Below are 26,477 nucleotides of genomic sequence, written 5' to 3' on the forward strand. Positions count from 1 at the left end.
CAATGCATTAACTACCGGAAACAAATTATCCTTATTTTAAGGTGTTATCCAATACTTAAGTAGAGCCAATGGACACATAACAAACATTACATTATTTTATTAATGAAACCCATCCCTCACCCTGAACAGAACCGCATAACCTACAAACAAATTAGATAAGTGAAAGAAGGAATAAATGCACAAAAAAGCAAACGTAAATCCAAATCTCTGACTGTATTGCCATGAAATGACCTGTCTTTTTTTAGACATGACTAAATCTCAAGAAAATGGACAACCATTACTCATATTCAAATATTCCCTGCAATAACCAGGTTTCTGGCTGTAGTATAGTGGGTAACAGGAATCTTTTTTTGTTTTATCCAAACTGGGCGTTCAGGTGAAGTGTATATTTTAAAGATGAGAATTGTTTTCAAACTCCGATATCCTGATGCTAAGATGCACTCTAGAATACAGCTTTAAAACTATCAAAGTAAAACCTGGTCAAGCATACAATACAAATACAGTAGACCGCAAAAGCCTGTTTCAGTGAGGTGTAATGGTTACATCACTTTTAAAGTCAATACAGGTTATGACATGTTGTATAAAAGGCAAACAACATATAGGAGCTATTTAAACATGACCCTACAGTAAACAGCAAGAACAAATCAACCGAACAAAATAAAAGTTCTACATTTACAGTCAGCCCAACAGGAAAACGTTTCAGACATTTAAAAGGAAAAAAGAACTTGTACGTTTTAATGTATGATACCTTTTCATAATATTCCCCTTCATTATTTTACTTTTTAATATATGCATTAAAATATTCTCCCTGTGAACGTTATTAAAATGTAATCACGTTGTTCTGAAATTATGAATTTTTCCTCAGGTAATGAGCTTAAACGCGGCCAAATAATGTTCTCCACATGATCCACGTGACGCACCATTAAGCCATCACACATTAAATTGAATTAAAGATGAGATTCCTTGAATTTTCGTGAGGCATAATTTAAATTCATGCCTTAAAATTAAAAGTCTTTCTCGCAGTACTGCAAAAACTTTGTAATGTATCGCCAGCCTCAAGAGGAACATTAAGTAGTTAAACTGTCTTAGTACATTTTGCATATAAATAATCATTTTTTATCATTAACGTAAAACAGCGTTTCAATACAATGCATGAAACTACAATAAAGCACCAAATATAAATTTAGATGAATTAAATTTAAAGAATCCAATTAAAGTGACTAATTAAACTTCATAATTCCCTCAGCCTCCATGCTAAAGAGGATTTCCTCTAAAGAAGATCTTACACATATGAATGTTCCATGAGGATGAAAGTAAACATCCTGAAAGGAATCTAAAGTGCCACTCTTTGCTCTTCATTTAAACAGGACGATCAGTCGCTGGTGTATCCCATTACACATAATCAACCATTTAATGTGTAAACTTTCACACAATCGATCTTCAAAAAACCCACGAAATAAAGAGCACCCAAACTAAATCTTACATTTTAAACCTGAAAGCATCTTGATGATATTATGCTTTCCTTTATTGCTGATGCAGATGAATGATAATTGTTATATCAGTACAAGTCTTATGATAGAACACAAGAAAATCAAGATTAAAACACAACCCTAAAACACACACACAAAAACGCAGTTTACTTCCTCCGCCCCAAATACAAGCTTTCTTTCAATCTTCTCATTACAGACACCTTCTGCTTGTCAGTTGATATGTGTAAAATAACACATCCGTGAAAGTTACCTTAACCGTGTGCGACATAAAGTGGTCTAATAGCTTATGCATATTCTAAGTGCATATAAAGTGTAAAGCAAATTGCATATTTAAATACTCATGTCAATATGATATAAAGCGCAAATACTTCTAAATACTAAACTCATAAAATGTGTTGCACTGGTGCAAAGCAGTCCACTCTGCGCTGGCCTTCGGTTTCTGCAGTTTTGCCTCTCACCACAAGGGGCTCTCTGCCAGATCTCTGCATGACGACACACACAACAAGACAAGCGTAAGTTTGGGAAGAAATGGTGCGTTTATAGACAGCAGAGGGTGAAAGAGATGGATGGAGAGAGGGAAACTGACAGAGGTGGTGGAGGAGTAGAGTTAGGAAGAGAAAGAAAGAGGGTGAAGGAGAGAAGTGAGGGAGAAAGGGTTTTAATGATGCTGAAAATTGGCCGGTGAGCGCTGTCTACCCTCTCAGTAAATCATTGCTACAGCTTCCTGACAACTTATCTGTCCTCTTGTCCTCCCCTCACAGAACTCTCCCTATCCTTTCTCTCGCTCTCTTCTCCCTCGCTAATTTTATGAGGTGGTATTCAAAACTTCCATCTCCTCACCATATTCAGACTGTCACCATAAATAAAGGCCTGCATTAGCCTGTGCGAGTGTGCAAGACAGAAAAAGTGACAGACTGTGACAGGGAGATATAAAGCGAGCCGTTCGTGAGAGAGAAGGGCCGAATGTTTTTTGCGACAGTGACATATTTACTTGTGTGGTTTGTGTAAGAGTATATGTGAAAATCTATCTGAGCCCATGTCTGCAGGTCACAGATAACGACAGTGTGACTGATGGGGTTTATAGACAGTGAATGCGTGTTTGTGCGTGCTGTACCCGAGGGTAGTGTCTCTGTTGTCAGGCAGGAGAAGAGCAGTCTCCTCTCCAGAGCCGTGCCCTCTTGACAGAGCGGCCTCATACTCTTCCTCCTGTAAAGCACACACGCAATCACATATGCATGAATAAAGGGCCTGTTCACTGCAAGTCTGAAGAATGATCACAACCAGATTTTTAAAACTGCATAGCACAAGTACTTCGGTTTGAAATATCATCAGTGGCAAAAAACCTTGCAAGCAATTCAGAGAACATGCCATCTTAACTCAATGCATCTACGCGAATTTCAACAAAATGAGCCTGAAACTGAGCCTTTTTGTTTGTTTGTTTTTTTCTCCATTCTGTCCCCGATGGAGTTTTGGTTCCTTGCCGCTTTCGCCTTATCATTGATTTGATTGCAAATGAATGCACAGACACTATTTAACTGAACACAGATGACATCACTGAATTCAATGATGAACTGCCTTTAACTATCATTTAGCATTATTGACACACTGTTTTCCTAATGAATGTTGTTCAGTTGCTTTGACACAATGTATTTTGTTTAAAGCGCTATATAAATAAAGGTGACTTGACTTGAAATATTATTCTGCAATATGATTTTTTTTTCCCCCTTTGGATAATAGGTTTAAAACATATCAAAATGAACTAATGGCAAGAGTTTGTACACTATTTAGAGAATCTTAGCTTGTGAAAAATTATTTAAATTTAAAATGCATTTATTTATGTTTTATATTTGGGGTCTCTGATACCCCAAACAGGAATTTTTAAGTAATATCTTTTATAAAGGATGTTGAAATTTTGTTAATAATCACTTAACAGAAGTAAAGTTATGATTTATTAACCTCAATTCTCAAACAGAACATAAACATTCAGATCACCAAGAAAATCTAATTTTATTCAAATGTGATGTTAAGAGAGTTAATTAATGTTTGGATGATTGAAAAATTAATAAATAACAAATAAAATGATTTACACATTGTAGTGCCTTTCTCGTAATGTGACGCAAAAACTTGATTCAGATTTACACAAAAATCTGTTAAAATTTATAGTGCAAGAAAATTGTTAGCAAAATTTTTATAGATTGTTTCATTTAATCACATTAGATTTGATGTGAAATGGTCTTGAAGGTGAGGGCACCTCATAGCATAAGATGTAACATACAATTAAACATCTGCTGTAGCTCAAAGAGTAGAGCATGACCCTAACAACGGCAAGGTCATGGGTTCATTGCCCACTGAAAGCAAAACTTGATAAAATGGATACCTTCAATGCAATAGAAGTCTCTTTGGATTAATGTGTCTGCAAAATTCATAAATGTAAATAACCAACTTGTGTGCCAATATTCCCCTAAATATTTTCTATGCAGCCACAAATATCATTTATCACTTTTGGATGTGCTGTGATAACTTGATGAGAACAAACCCTCACCGACTCAGAGCTGTGAGCATGTGTGTGAGCACTGGGCTGATGTGGAGATGAGAGGGGTGCAGGTTGGCTGATGACCACTGCGTCCATGCCCAAGGGGTGTCTGGGTGAAGGTGGCGGGGTGGCCGGGAGCAGCAGGTCGGCCTGGGGCTGCTCGCACAGACTGTAGTGGTTCAGAGGCCCAGAAGAGTGTGCGTCCTGCAAAGCCTCTGGGTTCTCGTCCTCAGAATCAGACAACAGTGGACTTTCTGCATGACCTGAAACCACAAATGGCAGGTGAAACTAAATCTATCATATCATTTATAACAAAGTAAGGTTATATTTCGATGTTGTGTAAGTATGGCAGAGTTGTGTGCATGCGGAAGGTGGGGTTGTTGTGCTGTGTTGTATGGTGCTGAAGTCTCGTCATTGTGCAGGGCCGTATAACGCAGTGTTGTGCAGTGGTGTGTGGCATTTTATGATGTGGCTGTCTGCCGCCTGGAGTTCTGTGGTATTGTGTGTGAGGGCAATAAAGAAAAGAGACAGACCCACAATAGTGTCGTTGTGTAGTGATGTTTGTACAGAATTAAAGAAAGCACAGTGACTCACTGCTTTGCAGCAGCGCCGTCTCACTCCATTTAGAATCGCTCAGCACCTCCAGCCTTCTCTCCAGCTGACGGCTGTACTCCATCACTTCCTGCACACACACACACACACAGAAACAGTTAACAAAGCTCACATTGTAAGATTAAATAATGTTACACCGTAATGTTTAAAATACCATAATGTGCCTCATCCTCTTCTTAAGTAACGGGTGTCTTAATAGGTCAGATTTCAGTAAATAGGAAATTTAAGGATTTGTAGTGTTGTGATTGGCCGATGCAATGTGAACACAATACAGCATGACCAATGTTGTCGGGTTACTGAATAACAAAATATTTTCAAGAAGACATAACAGTGCTATTTTAGTTTTTACTGTCATCAGGACAAATATATGTGATTACCTCTAAAATCCTGTTTGTCCCAGACCATGCACTTCCGAGTGCACTCATCCTAACAAGTATTCTCAAATTTGTATTTGCGAAGTTGTTTTTAGTTAGTTCATTGTTACATCCATTTGCAGTTTCCTTTTTTTCTGTTTTCTCAGTACAGCTATAGAGAAAAGGATAGAAATTACTTGGAAACTGGACACCTTACAGTTAATTAACGTGTATTTTTTTGTACTTACCTTAAATCTTTGAAAAAATGTTTTACGTTTAAAATCAGTTTAAAGTAGCTTAAATATTCTAGGTAATTTGCAATCAGTGATATTAAAAAAAAAAGTGAGTGAAGTGACATTCAGCCAAGTATGCTCAGAATTTGTGCTTTGCATTTAACCCATCCAAAGTGCACACACACAGCAGTGAACACACACACAGGAGCAGTGGGCAGCCATTTTATGCTGCGGTGCCCGGGGAGCAGTTGGTGGTTCAGTGCCTTGTTCAAGGGCACCTCAGTCGTGGTATTGCCAGCCCGAGACTTGAACCCACAACCCTAGGGTTAGGAGTCAAACTCTCTAACCACTAGGCCACAACTTCCACTAGGCCATGACTTATAGGGTGCCCATACATCATTTTATTTTTCCCGGATGTGTCCTGGCCAGGATTTTGAAATTGTCTAAAATGTCCAGGTTTTGGCTTTGTTTTCATATTGATAAAAAAGAAATTGCTCTCAACAGTCCTACCTTCATGCACGCCACGATTGGTCAAAGCCTCCATATTCAATACTAATATTGATCCGAAAACCGATGCAACCGGTTCTTGACTCGTGAACTAGTCATTATCTGGCTCGGCTCGGTGTTCATCTTCAGTTCTCTCTCCACAGCAGTTCAGTCAGTGTACTGTTTGAGTACATGAATTACTCTGGGATATTGGTTTGTTTTAACTCAGAGGGAGTGTCCGCCACATTAAAAAAGTTAACAGCTTAAAGGCCCGTTCACACCAAGAACGATAACTAAAGATAACTATAAAGATAACGATATTAGCGTCCACACCAGCGAACGATAATGTCTGTGTATTCTAAGTGGACGAGCGTCTGCTGCTTTATATTCTCGAGCTCATTACAGCAGGATTGATTCTGATTGGTTGGCAATGTTTTATCGTTCATCAGAAGAAAAAAAAATCGTTCTGAAAGTGATTCCAACGATATCGTTTCTCTGTGCCTGATCGTTATAGTTGTGGTGTAGACTCTGCTATTCTTTAATATTGAGAACGATTTTTAGAACTATATCTTTATCGTTATCTTTATAGTTATCGTGCTTGGTGTGAACGGGCCTTAAGTCATTTGTGGATTAATGCGTATTGGATACGCGAACCGTTTAAAACGATTGTTCGATTTGGTGAACTGTAGTGTTGTCACGGTACCAAAATTTCAGTATTCGGTACCGATACTAGTGAAAATCCACGGTTCTCGGTACCAATTTCGGTACCAAAGCAAAACACAAAAATATGCTAATTAAAAAATAATAACTTTTTAGCACTAAAAATAAAACCAATGCCATTCTTTATACTTATTTACAATTGTGTTTAAAGTTTTTCTACAAGTTATATAATTATGAAAAACATTAAACAAGTTTCACCCAAATTTAATTTGTCTTTTAATTTATGAAATTTAAACACATTTTATTTTTGGTAAATAAAGGGGATTTGCTATTAAAATTAAAACATGGAAGAAATATTGATTTATTTCTTTAAAAAATAAAGTTTTATAATTTTTTTCAACAGTAGTAGCAGTATCACATACATTTTACTAAATAATAGTAATATTTATATTTATAATATAGCGTGTCGATTCAACGTGGTAAGACTCTCGCTCTCTCTCTCTTTGCATGTGAGAAACAGCGCTATCAGTAAAGCGACCGTGAGTCGTGCGCCTTTACAAAGAGTTTACAGAGCATCAAATACAGGTGCGCTGTGCTTCCATTGAGATGAACTGAAAAGTTCAGATCGCTTGATGCTGAAATTAATGCAAGCGTCATGCGCTTCAGTCTATGTAGTAAACAAACCCGCACGTCTCTGCCATTCATTAATTCGCACAGAGACGCGCAGAACACGGATTCATATTTCAAACAACTTTTGCGGCTTAACATTTACAGATACTGGTCCATATGGAGATTTGATTTAATAAATTTATGCTAACTTTGACAAATTCCATGACTGTCCATATTAAAATGTAAGTTTCATTTTCATGACTGGATTTTGAGATTCCGTCCTCGTTTTCTGCTTAGCGGAAATCATAGCGCTGAACCACTTGAACGGGACCTCGTTACTACCGGTACTTAAAGAAACCTGGTACCGTCACATTTAAATTTTTCTAGTACCGACTTGGTACCGAAGTACCGGGTCTTTTGACAACACTAGTGAACTGGTTCAAAAAGATCCGGTTGCATCGAATGATTCGTTCGCGAACCGGTTATGACAAACTGCTTTGTTTTGAACTCTCACAACAGACACGGAAGAGAAGACAATGCTGAATAAAGTCGTAGTTTTTGCTATTTTTAGACCAAAATGTATTTTCGATGCTTCAAAATATTCTAACTGACCCTCTGATGTCACATGGACTACTTTGATGATGTTTTTCTTACCTTTCTGGACAAGGACAGTATACCGTACACACAGTTTCAATGGAGGGACTGAGATCTCTCGGACTAAATCTAAAATATCTTAAACTGTGTTCCCAAGATAAATGGAGGTCTTACTGGTTTGGAACGACATGAGGGTGAGCTATTAATGACATAATTTTCATTTTTGGGTGAACTAACTCTTTAAGTCAATGTAAAGACACGTTTACGCGCGTCTGGAGGTCTCACGGCGCGGTAGATGCGAATTCGCCTCATGAGTTATGAAAAGGACCATTGCAAGCTGACAGCGACCGGCTTTTGTGTTGGAAAATTGGCAGTAATAACCCCACCTTGCACAGCTGTACCTGAGTGTCCCTGGGACATCAGTACGGTCGGAGCGCGTCTTCTCAACAGCTGGACATATAGTGAATAAAAAACGCTCTGCTCTGGACCCCGAAAATGTTGATCGACTTGTTTTCCTGTCCAATAAATGTATAATGGCCCTAGCCTTTTTGTGCATTTCATTATGCCTGCCTAGTGCTGCCTAGCCTAAGTGTCGGTTACGTTCAATAAAAAAACACACATGGCCTGTTCTCAAGTCCATTTAAAGTTTCATTTTTTGAACAGTTGTTTGAAATGGATTGAATCATTATTTAAAATAATCTTGGAGATTTTTGAATTGCCTAAATCATAAATGCAACCGGGTTGAAGCCTGCAGTGATGTTTTTCTTTTGTTATGCCAGCCGTCCCCTCAGCATATATATTTTTTCAAGAATGTTGCACTCCTGTTGCTGTTTGTTAATCTGCACGAAACTTCATGCCAATACATAAGAAACATTGCTGACTTGTGCATTTCCAGCGCTCTCTTTACGTTCGTCCGTTATTTGACGTTGAAAAAGGAAACGTCTTTTTTTTTTAGACATGGAAATTTATTTTACAATCGATATTGATATTGAATACTTATGTCTTAAAAATCTAAAAGAAAATTCACAAAAGTGACAGCCCTAATTTAGAATCCCAGACAAAAAATAGGACATATGGTCAGAACCGCTTATCAGCCATCAACCAGTTTTATTCAAACGTTAACCTTACATCATGAATGTCTAAAAATGTAAACCTGGTAACTTTCACTTGGTACTCAGACAAGGATACCATAAAGGTGCCACAGAGGTGCCTGCATACGCATGACCAAACTCTTATGTTTATGTTCTGCAAACTCCATTCACAGCCCTTACATAGGTAACATACTAACCAGATGTTCCTCCACCTAGAAAGGATCATTTAAAGTTTATAGCTCACGTAAGTTTTCTTTACTTAAGAATTCATGCAATGATTAACAAAAATCACAGTGTCAGATTTCTCTGTTTAAATCCCTCGGTCCACTCGCCTGCTCGGTTTCAAATGGAAGTGTATTTCCTATGTGGAAAATTGCTTTAAACCAGTGCAGTTAGACATTCAGAGAGACCGCTTGCATCTAATGTTTAGGACTGGTACAACAGCATGTTTCTCCTATGCCTTCAGGCTCATATGAATGAGATGGTTGTTTACCAAGAAACTGAGCACACTCTGTAAACTTGTTGGGTGACCTGTGAGAACTTTTGAAATGGCTTTAATAAGAACAAGACAACATTGAGCACTTAAGAGTTTTGTGAGAACTGCAGAGGTCTTGCCTGTATTTCTGTCTGCAGCTGCTCCTTCTCTTTCTGAGCCACTCTGAGACTGGCCTTCAGCTCTTGCAGCTCACGACGAGTCTCGCTTAGCTGAACCTAAACACAGTACATGAAAAAAATTACATAAAAATGTAAATGGTTGAGGTCATTCTAGGTCACTAAACAAATGTAAGCAAATATGTGATATTGACCATGATAAGTCCTACAAAGAGTGCAGTTAGCACTATCAAACAGACATGACTAAAAACATTGACAAAGAAAACCACTGCTCTTAATTTCTGTTTTTATTACTGTTTACATAATAACTTGAAAAACTTGAAATTATGTATTCTTGAGATTTAATCTACTGTACATGCCATTGCTTGAAAGTAATTTGTTAATTATTTTAAAATTTAAAATAAAGTTATTAAATAAAGTTTGTTTATTAGCATATTAGCTTTTGGAAGGAAAAACTGCAATCAATATTCATAACATTTAACTGGTTTATATATTTTTTTTGTTGTTGTTGATTTTATTATTATAAACAGTTTATTCTTCTTTTTATCTTTCTATATATATCTCTATTTTTAAAAGAGTTTTGGTATTTACCCGACTGCAGTCTTTCTCTCGTCCAAGCTCCACCACTGCTGTCTCTCTCTCCATCCTCACCTCTTGCAACATCTCCTCCTTCTGCTGGATCTCATCATTTAGGCGTAACAGACGCACTTTGTCCAACTGTCAATGCACACAATTACTTAAAAGAACAACATTCTCAAAGCTGCCTTCGTGTTTTAAATTGTTTTGTTTTTTTGTTTTTTACAACACGTACCTCAGCATTCTGCTGCAGGGTCTCTTTCTCCTGTGCCCAGTTGGCCCTTCCCTCTCTCAGAGCCAGACTAGCATCTGCCAGCTGAAGTGTGAGCTGTGCGGCCTGCAGACGAGCCTGATGGAGCTCAGCATGTGCGGTGTCCCTCTGAGCAACCATGTCTCTCAGCTCCCCCCTCAGAGTCTCCACACAGCGTTCACTCATGTTCAGACGCTCTTGAACACTCCGGAGTTCACTTAAAGACACTTCATTGGCTGCCTGCTCAACAACACAAACATGTCATGCTCAGAAGATGGTGACAGTCTACAGTCAGTTAGGGGGGCTGGCATACATGACTTCTAGCATCCATCTGCATCAATTTCTTTATTTGCTGGACTAAATAGACATTGTTCAGGTTTGTCACATATGCATTTAAACAATTTATACAGTTGATATTTAATTAAAAAACTTATTACACACTTATTATTAAACACTTTCAAAATAATGAATGAATCTTACCAAGCCCAAATTTTCTGAATGGTAGTGCACACTATAATAAAAATATTTATATGTGGATTGCAAAAAATAATTCATCAAATCCAGAATACATGGCTATAACTGAATGGCCATCAAAGTTGCAATTACAACATCTAACAGCAGGGGTTGTCTGGACCATGCAAATCCCAAATCCCAGTCAAACCTTGACCCTCTTAAATAACATGCACTTCATGGATAAAAGGCGTCAAGTCTCTTTTCTGAGACACTACATCCTGTGTACACCCTGTAAGACATCCAAGGTGAACGCTGGGGTGTGAAAACTGCTGGAGTGTTACCTCCTTCCTGTGAGCGCTGTTGAGTTTGTGTGTGAGGGTGTTGATGGTGTCTCGGAGCTGTAGGGCATGTGTGTCTCTCTGGGCCAGTGAGCTTCTCAGACTCTGGAACTCTGCTGACAGACTGTGCAGCTCGTTCTCTGTTTGTTCCATCTTTATCTAATATAATACACAAAGCAATGACACAGTTATGACTATGTTCTTGTATTTATGCTTCCGTATAAGTGCATACATGTAGGTGTTAGCTGAAAAACCTTCAGGTTCTTTTGTTCATCCTCATCTTCCTTCTTTTGAGCTGCTGCTTTTTTGGCCCGTTCCCTCATCCTACATAGATACAACACCAGAGAATCAATGCAACCATGTGGCTCATAGAGACAATAAGACACTGTTTACTCTGCTAAATTTAAGGGGTCCAATTACTCCAGCAACATTTGGATGCACTGTAGTCAAGAATATGTATGGCCATATTATATGAAAGCCTATAATGTCCTTATGTGCCCAAGAGAACATAATAGGACATGTACTGCAGCAAAACAAAGTTTCAGAATAGGTAGAGCTTTAAAAAAAAATGCTCAATTCAACACAGTCATCAACATGCTGTCACGATTATTAGATGGAGTGCCCATGAACTTCATTAGAGGGCACTCCACTCAGGACCATTCCACCCATCAACCACCAGATGTCACTTGGACACTAGCACCTCTCATACTGTTGCACCACACCCGAACTACATTACCCATGAGTCACTGCATCACAATCACCCTGCCACACCTGCACCTCATTCATCAGCCAATTTCCTTGCCACACCTGCACCTCATTTACACACACACATAAAAGCAGCACACTCACTCTCACTCAATGCGAAGTCTTGTCTAGCCTGTCTAACATTTCCGAGCGTTTCTCCCTGTGTTTTGTCATTCCCGTGTTTGATCTTCGGACTGATTACTCTGACTCTGATTCTCTGCTGCCTGCCCCGATCTCTGCTTGTTTCTGGTTTCGACTCTGGTTATCCCTGACACACCTGACGCCATTCCTGATTTCTGCCTGTTTGACCATTGTTTAATAAAGTGCTGCATTTGGATCCGAACGTCTCTGGCTCATCATTACAGAAGACTTCGCCACTCAGGATCCAGCAGCTTTTTGTGTGGACACTGGTCAGGTATGGAGATGGCAAGCCTATTAGCCCTCAAGCAGGGCACTGGATCACTCGAGGACTATGTACAAGAGTACTTAGGCCTCACCTTTTTCTCTGATCTGCCGGATTTTGTGCTGATTGACTTTTTTTGTGATGGGCTAAATGAACCACTAAGGTCACGAGTAATCAGTGAGGGTCCCCGCTCATCTCTTAGTCAGTTTATGGACTATGCACTGCTGATTGTTGGCTCAACATTCACTGTGGGTGTCTCGGAGGCACACGACCCTGGACTCACTCACGTCATGGCCGCCAGCCCAGTGCCACTGCACAAGATGGCCACCAGCCCAGCGACACTGCACAAGATGGCCGCCAGCCCCGTCGACTTTCCAGAGTCAGGGCTAGTCACCATGGACTTTCCAGAGTCAGGGCTAGTCACCATGGACTTTCCAGAGTCAGGGCTAGTCACCATGGACTTTCCAGAGCCAGGGCTAGTCACCATGGACTTTCCAGAGCCAGGGCTAGTCACCATGGACTTTCCAGAGCCAGGGCTAGTCACCATGGACTTTCCAGAGTCAGGGCTAGTCACCATGGACTCTCCAGAGTCAGGGCTAGTCACCATGGACTCTCCAGAGTCAGGGCTAGTCACCATGGACTCTCCAGAGTCAGGGCTAGTCACCATGGACTCTCCAGAGTCAGGGCTAGTCACCATGGACTCTCCAGAGTCAGGGCTAGTCACCATGGACTCTCCAGAGTCAGGGCTAGTCACCATGGACTCTCCAGAGTCGAGTCAGGGCTAGTCACCATGGACTCTCCAGAGTCGAGTCAGGGCTAGTCACCATGGACTCTCCAGAGTCGAGTCAGGGCTAGTCACCATGGACTCTCCAGAGTCGAGTCAGGTTCCAGTGAACTCTCCAGAGTCGAGTCAGGTTCCAGTGAACTCTCCAGAGTCGAGTCAGGTTCCAGTGAACTCTCCAGAGTCGAGTCAGGTTCCAGTGAACTCTCCAGAGTCGAGTCAGGTTCCAGTGAACTCTCCAGAGTCGAGTCAGGTTCCAGTGAACTCTCCAGAGTCGAGTCAGGTTCCAGTGAACTCTCCAGAGTCGAGTCAGGTTCCAGTGAACTCTCCAGAGTCGAGTCAGGTTCCAGTGAACTCTCCAGAGTCGAGTCAGGTTCCAGTGAACTCTCCAGAGTCGAGTCAGGTTCCAGTGAACTCTCCAGAGTCGAGTCAGGTTCCAGTGAACTCTCCAGAGTCGAGTCAGGTTCCAGTGAACTCTCCAGAGTCGAGTCAGGTTCCAGTGAACTCTCCAGAGTCGAGTCAGGTTCCAGTGAACTCTCCAGAGTCGAGTCAGGTTCCAGTGAACTCTCCAGAGTCAAGTCATCAATGATCTTCATGAGCAAAGTCAAGTCATCAATGATCTTCATGAGCAAAGTCAAGTCATCAATGATCTTCATGAGCAAAGTCAAGTCATCAATGATCTTCATGAGCAAAGTCAAGTCATCAATGATCTTCATGAGCAAAGTCAAGTCATCAATGATCTTCATGAGCAAAGTCAAGTCACCATTGATCTTCATGAGCAAAGTCAAGTCACCATTAACCTCCATGAACTAAGTCAAGTCACAGTTGATCCTCAGGAACCAAGTCAAGTCACCAACGATTTTCATGAGCAAAGTCAAGTCACCAACGATCTTCATGAGCAAAGTCAAGTCACCAACGATCTTCATGAGCAAAGTCAAGTCACCAACGATCTTCATGAGCAAAGTCAAGTCACCAACGATCTTCATGAGCAAAGTCAAGTCATTAATGATCTTCATGAGCAAAGTCAAGTCATCAATGATCTTCATGAACCCAATCAAATCACCAAAGATCTACCAGAGCCTCGTCACATCTCAGCCGAACTCCCAGAGCCTCGTCACATCTCAGAGCTCTCGTCCTATCCTGTCACGGCCAGGGAGGCCGTCAATGAGCTCTCATTCATTCCGGTCTGGGCTACGGAGACCATCCACCAACTCTCTGTCTGTCCTGTCATGGCCACGGAGGTCCTCCATGAACTAACCGCCTGCCCTGTAATGGCCAAGGAGGCCAGCTACCATCTCATCATGGCCACGGAGGCCGCTATTAACCTGTCAATGTTCTCTGTTTCAGTCCCACCTGAGCAGACTTCTGGTCCGGTGCCATCGACTCCACTGTGGTGGTCCTCTGCTTCGCCCTGGTGGGCTTCTGTCCCGTCTGCTCGGCTGTGGTGGTCCTCTGCTCCGCCCTGGTGGGCTTCTGTCCTGTCTGCTCGGCTGTGGTGGTCCTCTGCTCCGCCCTGGTGGGCTTCTGTCCCGTCTGCTCGGCTGTGGTGGTCCTCTGCACCGCCCTGGTGGGCTTCTGTCCCGTCTGCTCGGCTGTGGTGGTCCTCTGCACCGCCCTGGTTGGCCTCTGTCCCGTCTTCTCAGCTGTGGTGGTCCTCTGCTCCGCCCTGGTGGGCTTCTGTCCCATCTTCTCAGCTGTGGTGGTCCTCTACTCCTCCCTGGTGGGCTCCAGCTCCACCTGCTCCACTCTGGTGGGCTGCCACGCCACCTGCTCTGCCTTGGTGGACCCTTGTTCCAGAGTTAGGCCCATGGCGGGCTCCCGTTCCCGAGTTAAGCCCATGGCGGGCCCCTGTTTCCTATGCCAGGCCCAGGAGGGGCTCCTGTTTTCCTGAGTTAGGCCCAGGAAGGGCTCCAGTTCCACCTGCTCTGCCCCAGTCCACTGCACTTCCTCATGGACCTGGCCCTCCATCCCTCCCCCTGTTCCGCCTCCGCTCCACCGCCCTCCTAGATTGTTTTGAGCGTCTGGAAGCCGCTCCTTTGGGGGTGGGCTATGTCACGATTATTAGATGGAGTGCCCATGAACTTCATTAGAGGGCACTCCACTCAGGACCATTCCACCCATCAACCACCAGATGTCACTTGGACACTAGCACCTCTCATACTGTTGCACCACACCCGAACTACATTACCCATGAGTCACTGCATCACAATCACCCTGCCACACCTGCACCTCATTCATCAGCCAATTTCCTTGCCACACCTGCACCTCATTTACACACACACATAAAAGCAGCACACTCACTCTCACTCAATGCGAAGTCTTGTCTAGCCTGTCTAACATTTCCGAGCGTTTCTCCCTGTGTTTTGTCATTCCCGTGTTTGATCTTCGGACTGATTACTCCGACTCTGATTCTCTGCTGCCTGCCCCGATCTCTGCTTGTTTCTGGTTTCGACTCTGGTTATCCCTGACACACCTGACGCCATTCCTGATTTCTGCCTGTTTGACCATTCTTTAATAAAGCGCTGCATTTGGATCCGAACGTCTCTGGCTCATCATTACACATGCAGTGATAATTATGTAGTAAGTGTGTGTAGCCTTTAGACCTCTTGTTGAAGTATGTAGTCATGAAATTAAGAGAAAAGCTTGAGGAAACTGGATGACAAGTGACAAATTTGATACATCGACCAAAACGCGTTTAATACTAAGTGTAAACAGGCAGACAGAAAGCTTCTCACCTTTCTAGGTCAGTCTCTCTCTCCAGGCCTCTCTGGGTTAGTACTTTGATGTCCTCCTCTAGCTCTCTGATTCGCTGCTCATTCGCTTCTTTTTGAGCCAGCAGGGCTCTCTTCTCCCCTGTCAGGGCCTCACCTAAATCCTCTACTTCCTAAAAGAGAGCAATGTGATGGTGATATGTTTACACTAAAGCGTATTACTAAAAATCGTTTAACAGTTAGCTTTCTGTCAGTGTGTGTGAACATATACACCACAGTAAACACAGTAAAGGCAAAATATACACACAACTGTGACCCAGGGCTGACCACACAGGCTGATGGAATGAGTGTGTTTACACTACCTTCTGCTTCTCCTTCATATCCTCTACTTTCTCTCTATATTCTCTCACTTCCTCCTTCAGCTCGCTGATCTTCCTTTCCAGCTTTTTCCGGCTCTGCTCCCAGGAGCTTCTGTCTCTTTCTCTCCTGCCTTTCTCCCTCTCCACGTTCTGGTCTGCGGCTTCCAGAGCCTGGAGCAGATCAGCACGCTCCTTCAAACACTCCTGGAGACGACTCTGTTATGGAAAATGACAAAGAAAGATTAAGACATTAACAAAAAGTACATATGATGTAGAGACCCAGTTTTAAATTAGGTCGGTCAATCGATTAAAAGGTTTAATAAATTACCATATGTGGTGATGAATCAAATTAATAACATTCCGTATTTTTCGCACTAAGGCGCACCAGATTATAAGGCGCACCTTCAATGAGTGGCCTATTTTAGAACTGTTTTCATATACAGGGCGCACCAGATTATAAAGCGCATAGAATTGATGATACTGCAATCAAACGTTTGACTGGGTTTGCATCATGCATCCACTAGATAGAGCTGTGCTAAAGGGAATGTCAACATTTTGACAGATTATAAGGCGCACTGTCGTTTTTTGAGAAAATTTAAGGCTTTTAAGTGTGCCTTATAGTGCGGAAAATACGGTATGATGAATTAGATGTCAATGATTAATCTATAATCAATTAAAGCTATCAATGGTCGATTAAGCAATTTAATTTTGGGGTTTATGTGGCTTATGCAAATATGTGCAAGCAGCGATGAGTAATGATGACGGGGCTGGATCTTTTGCGAAAACAATGCACAAATGCACTAATTACAAATTACACTTTTAATGAGATCCAAACTTTAAAAGTACATTAAAAAAGAAACAATGCAAAGTCCTTCAACATGAAAAGCAATAGAAAGAAGGTTTTCCAGGGGGTTATTGGCCTACTGTTAATAAAATTAAAGCAAAATACACAAATAATATTTAGACTGTTTCTGATTAAATAAAGTAGCAATTGATGCCATAAAATCATGAGTACATTTTGAAAACCATGTAGGAGATTGGTTATTATGTGCAAACAGTGAGAAACTCTATATTTGTGAAGTGTGTGCATGTAAAAAAAAAAAAAAAAGTATTCCGATTTGAAGCTTGTGATATAAGAAAAGTGCACATCAACCCGATCACTTTATTAGTAACGTATTTCCTTGTGTGTTTTGGCCAATGTGAATTGCAGTAAACGCTTTTACTGCGCAGTGTGTGCATTTTTGATGTTTGCCTCCCAGCAAAGAAATACAAAAAATAAAAATAATAATATCAAGATCCAGATCACGTAAACTGGATACTGTAATATCAGCGTCAGCATAAGATTAGTTTTACTCACCTACATTTCTGTGTTTAATTGCATAATGTTTTAATTACATATGTACCTTTTATTTACTTCAAATAAAAGTAAAATAGTTAAACTAAAGTAACCACCCATTAACCATGCTTTTGCTATACTAGCCATATAGCTTCACTATGGTATTTGTAGTAAAACTTTGGCTATCAATCCAAATGACCATATGCAATGCATGCATGAGCACGTGATCTCTGCAACACCCAGAAGTACAAAACAGACCCTCCCACCTCTGTAATAAACAGTGATGTTAGTCCCATCCGAAATGGTACATAAAATCACAGACGTCAGGTGATAAGAATCGAAACTCAAACGTAGTTTAGAAAACTAGTCCCGTCCGAATAGGGCTTAAAAACCCCTTTCATTCTGGTAAAGAAACTGCCATTTTGAGTGGCATTTGCACATTCTGTCATGCTGGAGACAGTAGACGCATTTTTCACTATTAAGGTTAATGATTAATTGATTGATTTTTAATTTAAACAACGATCGATCATGGGATTGATCGAAAATTGACATCCCTAATATCAATATTTACTCTTAAAATATTTTTGAGGCCGATCAAGTAATTCATTAAATACATGATCTTATATTGTAATTAATAATAAAGTTTGGTGTGATTTTATATAATATAATTATCTTAAATGTCTTTTTTTCTCATAAATGGTTAAAAAAGACATTACCTCTGTAGTCAATCAAATAAAAACAGTAATAGATATAGGACAGCAACACTGCTATATCAGTAAAAACAAAACAGCATTATTGACTTGGTTGGAAAGCTCAACACAGACTATGTGGCGTCTAAAACTGTTCATGTGATTTTTAAACCACACAACAAACCCACACATTGTGGCAATGTTAAATGGAGACTGTCTGTCTGAGGTCTATAGCCTTCTGTGGATAAGTGTCTATACACTGGGACACTCTCTACTGCATTTTTACCCTTTCTTGCCCAAACAACAGTGTAACTTTCATTAGAGCCCTGCATTTCAGGCTTTTTACATCCCAGCATGTTTTTACATCCCTCAGGCCGGACTTCGGGCCAATTTTCACGTCATATTTCAGACGCGGACTGGGCCTCGGGCCTGTTTTAAGGCTCTTCTTATTTTTATATTTTAGGCATCCATCAATTAGTGATGAAAAAAAATTGCTGTGCTGGTTGAAACAACACGGGACCACAGCAACAGTAGTGGATTACAGTGTAAAAGAATATTATTGTATAGGCTACATAAATATAAAAATGTAATGATGGATAGCCATTGTGTGTATTAGAATTAGGCTACCTATTTACAATTCAGCCTAGTACTACTTATAATGATGAATGAAATTGGCTAATTAATTGAACAATCGTGCCAATACACACACATATATATTAACTGACTCATCGCGCGGAGCTTTGGTGGATGCCTGCTTGTCCCGTAGATGATCTGCTCGTGCGCTTTAACTTTGCACACGAGCAGATATAATGAATCTCTATTATAGATCAGTGGTTCTATAGTATTTTGTCACACCGCACCACTCGCATCAAGTGTAGACGCGGTGTTAGGAATTGTTTGTTGTTTTCCCTTATAAGGATTCATGCTTCGGGCACACCTCCCCCAATCCCCCCACCGATGTCATCGTCCATTGCGATGTTTCACTGTTGACATCGTCCGATGCCAAATTTGAAGACATCGCCCAACCCTAAAACTTTTCAGACTTGCTATATATATAGGTGCTGGTCATATAGTTAGAATATCATCAAAAGGTTTATTTCACTAATTCCATTCAAGAAGTGAAACTTGTATATTATATTCATTCATTACACACAGACTGATATATTTCAAATGCTTATTTCTTTTTATTTTGATGATTAAAACTGACGACTGACAATAATATACAAGTTTCATTTTTTGAATGGAATTAATGAAATCAACTTTTTGATGATATTGTAATTGTATGACCAGCACCTGTATATATATATATATATATATATATAGTTTGGTAAATTAAAATTGCAGAACATTTTATTAGGGATGCACCGGTTGACCGGCCATAAATCGGAACCGGCCAGTTTTTGCTTAAAATACACGATCGGCAGTCGGCCTGTTTTTGGTATTTGGAAGTGCGCCCACGTGCACAGACTACATTGCAATCATTCGCTATCATGTCATTTGTGTGGAAGTGTTTCGAAATCTGTGAGCAGGACACGGGCAGCCGATCAGAACTGGAAGTGCAGAGCTACATGTCTGAGGCACAGAAAGCAGGAAGCGAACAGCCGTTAGTGTACTAGCGCACAAATAAGTTTCCTGCGCGAGCGTACTGTACCTGTTCGCGCCCTCCACAAGCAGAGACAGTGAAGGGATGTTCAGCTCGACTTCTCGTGTGTTGGAGGAGAAACGAAACGGACTAAACTGTGACAAAACTGAAATGTTTTTATTCTTATTTTATATAAAGTAAAACTTGCATACACGTTTGAAAAGCCAGAAGTAAACGTCAGTTCTGTATAGGATGACTATTTTCATTTTACCTTAAAAATACATTGACTTAATTTGATTTAAAAATCACCTGCACAATGAAAAAAAAGTGTTTCATTCATCCAATTAAAAAATGTTAGGGTAATGATTCACATCTATATTTTTTTACTCGACAATAGTTATTTATTTTTCATTGGCTCAAGTACAAAAATATAGATGTGAATCATTACCCTATTTTTTTTTTTTTTTTAATTGGACGAATGAAACACTTTGCATCTTTGTTTTATTCGCACCAACATTATTTGATTTTAACATTTTGGAATAATTTATTTATATAGCATAGCCTACTTTTTTATTCTCCCTGGTAAAGCTTTTTTTTTATTTAAAACCAAATTTAAAAACTAAAACAAATACTGAAAACTGATTAAGAAACATTGAATGTGTGTTGATTGTGTTGTTTGGACTGTAGAACTATGCAGTTGTTGCCTTTAATTTCACATGGTTACAGTTAATCTTTTCATGTAAGGCCAGTTCTATGTAGTTTCAACCCAATTCAAAAACAAAAGCTAAATGCTGATGTCTGTAATATCTATGTTTGTATTGAATGTAGGCTACTTACTGCAGTTACTGCCGTTAATTTCAGATGGTTACGGTTATTGTTTTCAATAGTCAAAAGCCAGTTTGGCCTATTAAATACCAAATAAACATCTTGTTAATGCATACTTTCCTTCTTTCTTGTTTCTTGCTTAAAAAAAAAAAAAACGGAAATCGGTATCGGAATCGGCCATGAAAAATCATAATCGTGCATCCCTACATTTTATTTGTGATATGATTTGTCCTGTACTATTATTTCCGAGCTGTTTTTGGCTGAAGGTAATGCTGCCACCCTATGCAACTGGATCCAGAATTGTCTTATTGTGTCTCATTTGTGTGAAATTATGGACTGAGTTAGAGTCTACTCTTAACTTGTTCTTTAAGAGCCTCTGACCTGCAGTAGCTGGGCTCTTGGGATGACCAGCAACATGTCCTCGCCCACTTCCTCCCCCTGACCTTCCTCCTCCAGAGTCACCATTTCCTCAAGGGGCTTTGGTGCTGAGAAGATAAAGGCAACGCTGCGAGAACAGACCTCTCCCCTTCCATCCACATATACAAACTGGTACTGCTGGGCACTAGGCCCTGGTAGGTAAGAAGCTGAAAAGGGGAGAGAAGAGGCAAGCTATGAAATTCCAACAAAACTATAAACAAAACAAATGTCATGTGTTGGCTGTGGTTTTGAATATGGGCAAAGCATATTTGAATATTTCCTGTCTGGTTATTCATAGTGAGTGAAGTTTAGAGATTTTATGACCACATGAAGCCTGGGGCACTGCTGATGACCTCATGTGGTTTCTCTGTGAGGTCATAAATGCACTCTGTCTAAATCGCCATACCACAAATTACAATGCTGCCATTCTGCACTGTGCAAATCTCAGCCTAGATGACACTTTCACAGACACGCTCGCAAAAATTAGCACTCCCATTCAAAAGGTTTGGTGTCAGTGAGATTTTTAATTTTTCATTTGAAAGACATTAATACAAGAATGCATTAAATTGATGAAAAGTGGCCATAAAGACGTTTATAATGTTAGGATTTTAATTTCAAATAAATGGCTGTTATTTTTTTTACTTTCTATTTATCAAATTATAATTAAAAAATTTAGCATTACATAAAACATTGATTCTACTAAAATATTAACAAGCACAATTGATAATGATCAGAAATGTTTCTTGAACAGTAAGTCAGTGTATTAGAATGAGTTTGAAGCATCATGTGACACTGAAGACTGGAATAATGATGCTGAAAATTCAACTTTGTCATTGCAGAAATAAATTACATTTTAAAAATGTATTCAAACAAAAATGACTGTGTTAAATTAATATTTCACAGTATTACTTCATTTTTCATCAAGTAAATGCAGGTTTGGTGACTATGACAGACAGTTACTGACCCCAAACTTTTGAACAGTAATGAATGTTACTTTAAAAGAAGGATATAGAGTCCACACTGTAAACTAATTACTAACCATGTGTTTTTTAAAAATCAGCTAGTCACAGAGTTGTCTCAAAGATGTTGCCTCTGGCTTTAGGGAAGCCTTTGAATATTGAAAATTTGTTATATGTTCACACACAACAATTTAACGGCTATTGTTGGTTGAAAGAAACTGCACGCTATAGCATAACTAGATAAAACCTTTTCAGATAAGTTGTATCTCTAAAATCATTCTTTTTAAAGCATTGTCAACTCTACACAAAAATTTGTAGAGAAGCAAGACAATCTAGGGGAATTTGGGAGCATCCTGCCCATCCCTACTAATAACTAACTACTGGCAAATTCCTGTGGCATTTTATCTACTTCACAAGCCATTCGAGGAGGAACATTTGCTAATGTATTAAATGCATCTCAGTGTTTTACACCAGCAGTTGGGTGAATCAATGCAACAAAAAAAAACTGTAATTGGCTCCATAAATGTCCCTAAAGCAATTTATTCTTTATTCATACTGTACTGAGACTACTATCAGGTGACTTTCAAGTGGACTTAAACACTCAAATCAATGCTTTAGAGACCTTGGAAATTAACACAGCAGTTGACAGTGGTCCCCTCTTTGTAGCTGGATGGAGCTACTGCCCAAACAAATGTATGGTAGTCCTTGACTGATGACCAGCCAACCTGAGGGTAAAAGGAAACAACTTCAACTTCAACTGAAAATTTCAACTTCAATTAAGCAAAATAGCTACATCAATGCTAAAGAACCTGGAGATGGCTCTATCTCTTACCTTAAATAGTCCAATCCAGTCATTACTGGCCCATGTGTGCTGTGGGTTGATGGTGTAGTGGCAGTCCACTCTGCTCTGAGGAAAGTAGCAACTTCCAACATTGCGAAACTCCACCTCCCATGTCTTCTCCATGGCAACAGAATAGTGATGCACCTGGGTAAATATGAAAATGATAAATGGTATGCCATCTAAACCTACTAAAGAAAACATTTTTTCTCATTCTTTAATTATTATATGTGTAGTTTTAGGGTTTTTTGATTTCTTATTTGAGAAATTGTGAAATATTGGTATTTCCAAAAGATTTGTAATTTCCATCGAACTGGAACAAAGTTGAAATAATGGTTTAAAATGAAAAGAAAAACAAAACAAAATCTAACACAAAATAATTCTGATGTTAAGAAAAAGTTAATAGTCATGCCATTTATACCACTGTAGAAGTAGGCTCTATAACTGAGGTCAAAAGCAATAATATCTTTTTTTAAATAAATAAATAGATTAGTTTAGATTAGAATTAGATTAGAATGCTTTATTGTCATTGTACACAAGATACAACGAAATTGCAGAGCTTCTGCGCAAGGTGCGTGGCACACAACTTGAATATGCGTTTTTTTTTTTTTTTTTTTTACATCTATGGATCTGTAAAGAACATTTCATTACTTCATGCATGGAACCTCTACATTCCTCAAATGTTCCTTTATAGTGGAAAAATATTTTTTTGATTAAAATATTCTTCACACAGAAAAAAAAACATGGTTCTTTAAGGACTGGTAACTTGGTCACCCTTTTGGAATCTTTATTTCTAAGATTGTAGGTATGTAGTTGTCTATTTTTATATGTATGTCCCATTTATCTATATCCACATTCACAAATATAGAATAAACAGTAATTGTAAACAGGCTTTAATTGGTCCACACAAAGTTGTATGGACATTATTATCAAGACTTATTGAGCACAAGTAGGGGAGAGGTGAATGTGTTGCGCAAGTGAAGTGGAACTGTTTATGTCAAACTAGATGCCAAGTTCCTGCAGATGACTGATGTTGAGACTTTCTTAGTCGGACACACATCAGCTCTTAGAGAGCATTTGTGACAGGCTGTCAGGTGCCAAAAATGCTGTGACTGACTTTGTGAAATGTATGGATTACAAGCAATGACAAGAGGGTTCATCATTAGCACCACATAATAAACTATACACTCCATATTTAGACTCCATGAACAGGCCAAGGACGTTTCCTGACGTCATCTGTCTGATGTCAAAAACTTGCAGCTTCGATGCTTTTATTTTACAAGATTAAGGATAATTTGTTTCCTCATGATATGACTCCTCTAAAATAAATATAAAACTATAAAATAGTTGGTGAATCTAAAACTGAAAAACAACAGATGCACACAAATATAATGTACTTAAATATTACTTGACATAACACCAGATTGTTGTGGCATCCTACAAAATAATGCTTACAATAGTTCACAATATTAATATTCAATATCAAATTGCTATAATAGTTTACTCATTTGTCTGTTTTACTGACTTAGGAAATAAAACTAAGACTTTTGCATTGCCAATAATTGTGGATGGCGATTGCAAGCGAGGCCCAAAGTTAGAAACAATCTCAAGTTACTCGGTACAGCGTGGCAACAAACAATGCATAAGCAGATCTGACAATTTGTATACAGCAATAAAAAAAATGACAAGACAATATTATAACATTGTAATAGTCAACACACATTCCTTGGGACTGCCTCAAATGAGATGGGATGTAGTAAACATGGCATGCTTTTATCTTTACAGTAGCTGCGTGGTACTGAACATGCTGCATTTTTTTTCTCTCCCCCCTTTTTTCCCTTTGTGGAAAAAACCGCAACCGTCGTATAACAAAACTCACCCGATTTAGCTTAGATAATCAGAACAATGTCTTCTTGGAAAACGATGTTCGGTGATAAAGGAGAACACATGTATGAGACTGATGTCAAGTGCAATTTTACACTGGCACATTCGCCGAGATGAGCTGTGCTACGGATCTCTCACAACAATAACAAAAACAGAAGCATGAGTGCTCTGGAGGTCTCGGTGCATTATGGGAAATGAAGTTCCATTACTGGTTGTGAATCATGGCTCAGATACTGAAAAAAACTAAAATCCCCATCTGTAATGACGATGCTTTGAATGTCGACGTGGAAAAAGTCAGACGTCATTGTAACGGTAAAGCTATTGGAGCTTTGATTGGTTGTCATTTCTCATCGGATTTATCGGCTGGGTTTCTATTGGCTAAATAAATGTGTCAATCAACTACTGACCAGTGTTATAGGTGTATGTTATCAGGAACGCATGGAGAAAAGCAACGCGGTTGCGAAATGAACTAGTGATGCGAGGTCTGACTCATTTCCGCGAATCGGTTCTTTCGAACATTCTAAAACAACAATGCAATGATTCATACAATTACGTCTCGACTAAAAATTATATTTATAGTAGTAAAATGCAATTGAATGTGTTGTATTGAATGTGTGTTAATACAAATGTCATGCATAGAGTAAACATTTGCAGAATTTTCTATTTGTATTTCTATGTTTTACTGATTGATTGATTTCTAATTTGCCCCTTAAACTTGAAGTAGCCTTAAAATGGGTCAACTCAAAAGTTAAAAAGTTTCAGGTTTGCAAGATATATTGTATATAATATAGTAATATTCGCATACATAATATAAAGCGCCTGAGTCAGACATATATGGTTTACATATATGGACTGATGTCTGCAATAACCTAATGTCTTTAAAAGACTTATTTTCAGTGTTCTGCTCTGAGTCTCAGTAGGCAGACACACGTTCAGCTTGAGTGACCAGCACTCTTCATTTCTTGCTTACTCACCAAAACTTGAAACTAGAATGCTTGCCTGTGAAGCTGAAAAGCAGATGCTAAAAGCCTATCATGTTTCACTCATTCCTACAAATATTTCTCTCACACTTAGATTCACTTAAAATAGGCTGTTCTAACTATCAGCTCAATCCGTGTAAAAACAAAGTGAAATAAAAGCATTTAGAATACATTTAATATACAGTTAATGGAAAGATATATTTGAGCTGATGAGACATTTCTTTTTCCAAAACATTAGTTGTCTGATGTTCTCGTTATGAACACCAGATGGCAGTATACTTTTAGGAAACGCACTTTTAAGAGGGAAGAGTTGTGGTGTGCAGATGGTCATCTATAAATCCATTATTATTGCATAAAATATAATCTTCATTTTTATTAGAATGACAATATGATTAGGCTTAATCCAACAAATTAATATATTTCTTTATTTACACTATAACAATTTAAAGTAAATGCCCATCATTTTTTAAATAGCATTGTCACACATCACTATCTTTCAGATGTGTATCAGTGTCTTCTTTACAATTTAGAAGTAAAATTCCACTTTATTTTTTGCATAAAGCTGGAGTAATAGCTTGGATTGACCAGGCATGTTATCGCTCATATTTGTGGCGTGCTTAAATGGATGAATGATTATATTGGAGAAGAACTTTCTTGAGGAATTTGGCACATACTACACTCAGGACTCATGGTGCTATTAGGAGGTCAGAAGTCAAAGTGATATATACATTCTAAATGAAGTGCCAATTTAACACTCACATGCCTTTGATGTGAAGGATTTGGGGCTTAAGTGAACCTTTCACTGTTTTAAGATTTTACAGTGCTGTTCATTGCACTGCCTGCCTGCACATTTGAGTTCTCTAAATCAGCCTCAAAATTATTAAATGGATTTAACCACCTTATTTTTGTGTTTTAAGGCATCAGAACCAATTCGCACTGCAAGGAAGGCAGCCGTGGGCACTGCAAACAAGATGGCCACCCTGAGCCTGTAATTGCATGCAGGCAGTAAATGAGGCAGCCCAATAAAGGTGCTGAGATTGTTTTAACAGAGTGAGCTTGGCTGAAATGCTTCGAAGGCT

General features: G+C 39.3%; 2 protein-coding genes across 2 annotated transcripts in view; one reads left to right on the top strand and one right to left on the bottom strand.

Moving 5' to 3' along the window:
- LOC132118427 (homeobox protein Hox-C10a-like) overlaps positions 1-26,477 on the top strand; it is a 103,086-nt gene that overhangs the window by 9,883 nt on the left and 66,726 nt on the right. The window lies entirely within an intron of this gene.
- LOC132118425 (calcium-binding and coiled-coil domain-containing protein 1) lies at positions 82-24,618 on the bottom strand. The gene is made up of 15 exons (XM_059528259.1): positions 24,414-24,618; positions 22,529-22,681; positions 22,319-22,421; positions 20,702-20,904; positions 15,892-16,104; positions 15,554-15,702; positions 11,145-11,214; positions 10,894-11,049; positions 10,085-10,339; positions 9,865-9,990; positions 9,277-9,372; positions 4,618-4,705; positions 4,033-4,286; positions 2,605-2,696; positions 82-1,972 (listed from the first exon to the last, which is right to left on the bottom strand). The coding sequence occupies exons 2-15, from the start codon at positions 22,658-22,660 to the stop codon at positions 1,945-1,947; spliced, it is 1,965 nt and encodes a 654-aa protein (XP_059384242.1). The 5' UTR covers positions 22,661-22,681; positions 24,414-24,618; the 3' UTR covers positions 82-1,944.

This window comes from Carassius carassius, chromosome 37, assembly GCF_963082965.1.
Source record: "Carassius carassius chromosome 37, fCarCar2.1, whole genome shotgun sequence".
Classification (NCBI taxonomy): Eukaryota; Metazoa; Chordata; class Actinopteri; order Cypriniformes; family Cyprinidae; genus Carassius; species Carassius carassius.

Excerpts from the sequence above, each read along its gene's own strand:
- LOC132118425 (XM_059528259.1), bottom strand. The coding sequence starts at position 22,660 with ATGGAGAAGACATGGGAGGTGGAGTTTCGCAATGTTGGAAGTTGCTAC. Across the intron at positions 15,703-15,891 it reads ATATGAAGGAGAAGCAGAAG|GAAGTAGAGGATTTAGGTGA; the intron begins GTAGTGTAAACA and ends GCTCTCTTTTAG. Across the intron at positions 9,991-10,084 it reads CCCTGCAGCAGAATGCTGAG|TTGGACAAAGTGCGTCTGTT; the intron begins GTACGTGTTGTA and ends GTGCATTGACAG.